At 41.3% G+C, this 6,931-nt stretch overlaps 1 protein-coding gene across 1 annotated transcript; it reads left to right on the top strand.

Moving 5' to 3' along the window:
* Positions 1-331: 331 nt before the first annotated feature.
* On the top strand, positions 332-4,008 carry LOC310803227 (homeobox protein Hox-C13a-like; the record flags this gene model as incomplete). Its single annotated transcript, XM_083667925.1, has 2 exons — positions 332-983; positions 3,749-4,008. The coding sequence occupies 2 exons, from the start codon at positions 332-334 to the stop codon at positions 4,006-4,008; spliced, it is 912 nt and encodes a 303-aa protein (XP_083524051.1).
* Positions 4,009-6,931: the final 2,923 nt, after the last annotated feature.

The raw sequence follows: 6,931 nt of genomic DNA, 5'->3' as shown, positions 1-6,931 counted from the left end.
CTTCCTTCAGTGGATATTTGACGTTCCCTTTAAGGATATTTGGCTCTGATAACCCATAGCCAATGAGAATACCCGCTGTACTTCAAATTGCAATCAAGAAACATACACCAAATGCTGTTTAAAGGGGATGAGTCCCCCACCTCCACCCACAACACGCCCTCGTGTTGGTCTTGTTACGGTATCACGTGTCGGTGGATGCCACGGTCTCAATAATGAACTGGACACTTGGGCACAGCGCTTTGCGCATGCGTCGGCATAAAAAAAATGTGCTTGGAGATGAGGTGTCCGTCTTGGAGTAGTCGACTTTTAAAAACCATCGGCAACCCGTGATATGACGACTTCGCTAGTTCTGCATCCACGCTGGGCGGACACCTTGATGTACGTATATGAAAAAAGCCCGAATGAAAATAATCAGAATAAAAACCAATCCATGGAGGGACTAAATGGGAATTGTCCTGCTACCCACTGCAGGGAACTGATATCGCACTCGGCATTGGGACGACACTCCGGCAGCTTAAGCCACCAAGGTTCTGTGTACTCGGAGATACCCTCCCAGGACGCCGGGCGACAGTGCCCCGCTCCCCAGACTTCCTCCAGCGCCACATTGGGTTATGGCTACTCGTTCGGAAGCCCTTATTACGGGTGTCGGTTGTCGCACTCGCACAACGTCAACTTGCAGCAGAAGCCGTGCTCTTACCACCCCGCCGAGAAGTACCCAGAGCCCAGCGCGGCACTACCCACGGAAGAGCTGTCAAACCGGGCTAAGGAGTACGCCTTTTACCCCAGTTTTGCCAGCTCTTACCAGACTGTCCCGGCTTACCTGGAGTTACCCGGTATCAGCACGCACCCGGAACCGAGACATGAGACTTTGATTCCCATGGATGGTTACCAGCACTGGGCTTTATCTAATGGCTGGGATGGACAGGTGTACTGTTCAAAAGAGCAAACACAGTCAACACATCTCTGGAAGTCGCCATTCCCAGGTATGAAAACATTTCCTCTTTGATGACAAGTTATGGTTCTGCTTGTAAGAATAATTTCATATTATTAAGTGATTTTGTCTTACGTGAACTACGATCACAATAACTATGCGTGTGTTTGTGTGTGTGTGTGTGTGTGTGTGTGTGTGTGTGTGTGTGTGTGTGTGTGTGTGTGTGCGTGTGCGTGCGTCTGCGTGTGCGTGTGTGCGCGCTTCTGTTTGAAATGTTTTGCTTTTTTGTTGCTCATAAATCATATTAATAAATGTATACATTTATGTCGACATATTTTGTATTTCTTGGATATAATAGTTTGGATGGATCCGTGACGTGTGTGTGAACATATGAAGTGTAGAATAGCATACCACCAGGTGATTGTTTGTTTATGTTCATCAGTTCAGTCAGGTCCGGACAGGCCAACCAGCACTGACATATCAACATTGCCAAAATATGGAGTTGCCTTTACTGTATATTGCGCCTCATATCGATATTGAATTTAGAATAGATTATAAAACTAAAAACCAAACAGTATTTTCAGAGTCCTACCCGCAATGACGTTTATCTGTATGAATTGGAGCTGGACAGCCTGTTGTCTTCCCTGATAACAGTTCAATCACAAAAGGGAGTGGAGCGTGAGAGCTCGCCACGATCATTGTTAGGCATTCGTTTAATCTATGTGCAATTTTCAGCATGATCATTTTGTTCAATTCACATCCACATTTGCCTTACTAGTGCACGACGCACGTAATGGTCTGTTCCAAATCTGCCAATTATTATTAGGCCACATATAATATAATACATATACGGCCGGTTTCCCGGACAAATATTGAGCCTAATCCTCGTCGAAAAAGCATCTTCAATGTAGAATTTCCATTGAACGTGTGATGTAGTCCATGACTAGTTTAATCTGTGTCCAGAAAACCACCCCATAAAGTATTGATGATTTTGAGGCAAGCCATTATAATTTATATTATTTTAAAAGCTTTCATTTTATGTCACCATGACTTAGGACTGGTGTGTGTGTGTGAGTGTGTGAGTGTGTGTGTGTGTGTGTGTGTGTGTGTGTGTGTGTGTGTGTGTGTGTGTGTGTGCGTTTCATCACAATTGAATTTCCAATCCAGTGTCTGAATTGAGTTAGTTCGAATGAATTAACCCCCCAACCTCTCGCGTAAGTTATGTGGTGACACTGCGTTATATAAACAGCAGTCAGACATGTAGGTCGATTGCCCCTATTGAATAGCACATTCTATTTCTGAATACTGGTATCACGTTGCATCTTGTTAAGAATAGCTCCTGGATTCCTGGATTGATTGGCTTATCATTCACAATCTTGTTAACAGTTGACACATATGACACTTTGAGTCTGTTTGACCCACACACATATATGATATCTGGTTTGACCACAATCGCAAAAGGTATCATTGAAGGTTGTATTTATTTTTTTATTTTTTTACAATCTCCACTTTAGACCGTCAGTAGATTTACAGTAGTTTTAGTTTTATTGTCCTCGATGTTGTTAATTGTCCAATCAGCCCCTCCGTATGTTGTTCATGACCTCATTTATTTATCTCATTCTTGTCGTGCACTCAAACACTCAAACACGCTGAAATAAAGCCCGGTAAAGGTGATAGAATTGTTTGCCAACAACCCCTTGAAGTGGTGTGCACAACCCACCCTCAGGATTGTACGATGGGGACTGGGGACTGGGAACTGTCATTATAGGCCTAAACCATTTATTACAGCAATTGCAGCTGCAGTTCAGCCTTATAGGTGATAAGTGTCCTTCAATATGTTGCAGCCTGGAATAAGGTAGACTTATAACAGATGTTTACCAATAGGCTACGGTCAAAAACACATGATTTGATGATTTACCCACTCCATGCGACTAATGCAGTACATATGCCTGTGTTGCGTCAGCAATAGGTTTATATGCCCAGAAAGATTCAGAAGTTCAGTTTTACCCCATAATGGTTTCTAAAGGTTTATTCTATTTTATTTCCGATATAAGTATTGACAAGCCAACAACTTTCATATTGTGTTTCTCTTATTGTTGAGGTGCATGTCTTTTATTTTATGATTTTGTTACTGATCTAGGCTATGTCCTGTATAGTTATTAACTGATGCTCGTGACGAACCAATGTTCCTTTTGGGAATCAATAAAGCGTACTATATGCCTACTGCTTCTCCTAGTCTACGAAGACGACAAATAGGCCTACATCTTAATGTTGTGTAGCATTAGAATTAGTGCCAGAAGCCCGTTAGAACTCCAAGTGATCTCGTTTAGAAGTGGGCCCAATATTACCAAAGCGTAATACTCTTACCTATAGTGTTCTCACAGGTAAATGCTATTCAGTATGCATATATAGCGTCAAGTGTAGTATGACGTCCAGTGTGCTAGGGTAGCCTAATCGTTTCATGTTATATGAACTCGTTCTTGGAGGACATACACGTATGCAATTGATTACGCTGTCAGTAGGCTACTCTAACAATATTGTATTAACTTGTTGCTCATAATATGTTTACGGTATCTATCGCATATAATATAAGTTGAGGCGTTTTTGTTTTCTCAAAAATGGAATACAGCCAATCTTGTTACTAGAATGATAATAACGTTTCTACGGGTATCCAGTCGTACGAGGGTATCAACGTTGTACGAGAAACCTAAATAAAGCACACACAAACAGAACTGTCTCTATTGACTGTCTTTGTTGTCAATACTATCATAGTTGTTGTTTTTGGCTTTCCTTTCAATGTGTGTTTTATGCCCTTAGATGTCGTCCCTTTGCAACCAGAGGTCAGCAGCTACCGAAGAGGTCGCAAGAAAAGAGTTCCGTACACCAAGTTACAATTGAAGGAGCTAGAGAAAGAATATGCCGCCAGCAAGTTCATCACCAAAGACAAGAGGCGGCGAATATCAGCCACCACTAACCTCTCCGAACGCCAGGTCACCATCTGGTTCCAGAACCGGCGGGTAAAGGAGAAGAAATTCGTTTGTAAATCTAAATCAAGCGCTCACATGCATGCCACTTGATCCAGCCCCATCTATCCTACTGGCAACCCAAATACTTTTTTAAATCACAAATGCGCTCGATATTTATCAATTATCAGAAATCTCACATCACTCTCATCTCCTATCTGGACAAAAATGTTGACTTCCAGCACTCGATGACAAAATATAGGATTGACTGGTGGCTGATCGGAATGAATGGTGATTTTTAGCCTACTGGAGCATCGAAAACTATACTGATAGGCTATTGTAAGATCTAATTACGGACTTTTGCCACTGATAAAGTAGGCTATTGATAAAGGTCTTTGGGGATTTCACTAAGTGATCATACATTTCCAGATAGGACGCTTCAAGACTCCAAAAGCTCACAATTCAATGAAATTGTACGGCTGTCTATAGTTTGATCCCAATGGTATGAGTAAGGCTGCTATTGTCAATACAGTGCCATGCATTTATTATTTAATTATCGTTCTCTCGTATGACAGGGGTTGTAAATTGATATATTTTATGGTTCTCATATTTTGTTCATTTTGTCAGTGAATGATATGTCTCTGTCATGCAACTGGAATGATTGTAATCAATATAAGAATATTACAAAGTATTGCATATTAATGCACAATCTTTTATCATTTGGTTTGTATAGTGAGTTAGGTCTTATTGCATTCGGGCTGTGCACTCCCATTGTAAGCCGTTTATTACTTTATTTTGTGCAGTATTTCAACTGTGATGTGGTGTTTGAACTCAATGGAAACGTGTTTCATAAATAAAGAGATATAACGACCAAACCAGGTTAATTATATGTTTTGTGATTTCATTAACTATGCCGTCTGTCTGTCTTGTTGATCAAGCCATGCTACTTCCGTATAGAGCGCCTATCCATTCATTTTCTTCTGTGTCTATGTGTTGGTATAGCTTTCTGTAGCTTTACTCATATAGGCTATCTGTGTCGGTGGTCCCCAGTGTCTCTACGAAGATTATGTTTAGACCGTCAGTGATTCTCTACATTATGCTTTCAAACGTATGCTCAAAGGCATCAAAGGCAAAATAGTTTATCATCAGTTCGTCCTTATCTGTCAGTTAATAAATAACCATATACTAACTGACAGGTGAGGAGGGACTGATGATAAAAGAGAAGAGATTCGCCAAGAAAATAATGTACGGCTGATCAACATCATAGATTGTTGTCCCATGTAGGAGTCAGTAGAAAATAAAATTGGCCAGACACCATCCCAATGATATAAACATCAATTTTGAGTGCCACACGAAGAGCCAGTATCACTGGCAAGATGTGCATGGACAAAATCAATCAATCAAGATACTGGAAATTGTATTGCCTGAATGTCATTAGCTTACTCACAGATTTTGTCATGAAAAAAATCAGCTTTCAAGACACTTGAATAGACATGTTATCAATAATTTTGCAGCCTATCCTACGTCGGTGTGTTTAAGGTGTGAAGAACGTGGAGGATATAGGCGCAGCCAGGCCGGCTACACAGCATTCGTGTATCTGGTTAAAATGGGAGCAATCATTTGATTTAAAGGTGTAGAGCAAGGAAGAATACAATGTAGAGTTGCTATTTTGAAAGACATTTACCGACATTTTTCGAGGTGTAGATAGCGATGGCTCGCCTCTCCTGGGGCTGGAGGTAGACATCGAGGCTACATGAGATGGGCAAAATCACTTAGGGATGTCCTTTGTTGCAACTATGATAAATTGATAATTCGATTTGTTTTAAAATGTAAGTTCATAAAAGTTTGTCTGTCTAGACAAATTTGCCGATGCCCATGGAAAATGTTTTGAGAACGCACCATTGGTCTGACCAAGAAAGTATATTGAGTATGTATGGTCAGTATGGTGAGTATGGTCAGAAGACTGCAACCTCCAAATAGTTTGTAAAGATTCGCATATAAAGGTCTTGTCAAGGCCTACAATCAGAAACACAAACATAATGGTTGGACAAGGCCGCTCTTCTATAAACGGTTGTAGCCTGCTACAAGGTTTCCTACAAGCTCACTGACCTGCGACATCGCCGTTTTGTCACAATATAGTCACATCCTACATTCAGAGATATATTTTCCGTTGGGTACAAATGAGGAGACCAACATAAAACTTCTTAATTCTTAAATGTAAGATATTCCCGGCCATTTGACTAGCTATTTTGTCTGATAAAGTTCTACACAAGTTTTGGGGCTATTGTTATAGCATGCTGCATGGTTCCTTGGTGTGTCTACGTCACTTATAGGCTACCCTTGACCATGACTATGCAGTCACTTTGACCTTGACATAACAACAGCTCGTGCATAGCTAACTAGGGAAGGCTGTGCTTCCTGGTGGGTTTGGGGGGTGGGCACCGGCCGCGCGGTTTGTTTGGAGGGCAATATAATATTTGTCATGTCTAGACAGCACGACATCGCCAATAGCACACACTAGAAACAGTACCTTAATGTGCTTTATATGGGGATATGCCCCTAAATGATTCTCATGCAGATATCATCATGCATTCCAACTAGTTTCCTGGTTTGCCATTGACTTAACTCTCGTTTTTTCCTTATTTTCTGCCTGACAGTCTACAGAATAATCTCACCCCGGTCACCAGACCTTAAATTATACTGCACACTTACACAGTCATCAGTGGGAGTGTGTGGTATTTTGAGCGTGGATAACAGGTAGACCATTGACGTCTTGCAAGTCCATCACGTTTGACAGCGACAAGTTTGAGCTGAGTAGTGTTCTTTTCAAGTCGAGATTTAAGGTGTGCTCCTTGCGATGAGCTGTGCATCTGCCTTAAAGGAAAACAGACGTGGGCCGTACAATAATTTGAAGGTATGTAGGCTGTTTTTCAACCTTGCAATCACATCGATGTTTAGAACTGTGTAGGTATATCAGGTGCTGTTTCCGATTTAGTATTGGAGATTCAGACCGAGACTACTACTATTGTGGCGTGAT

This window comes from Argentina silus (assembly GCF_951799395.1).
Source record: "Argentina silus genome assembly, chromosome: 4".
Lineage (NCBI taxonomy): Eukaryota > Metazoa > Chordata > Actinopteri > Argentiniformes > Argentinidae > Argentina > Argentina silus.
The sequence above is the reverse complement of the archived record's forward strand: the minus strand, read 5'-3'. Positions and strand labels throughout refer to the sequence as shown.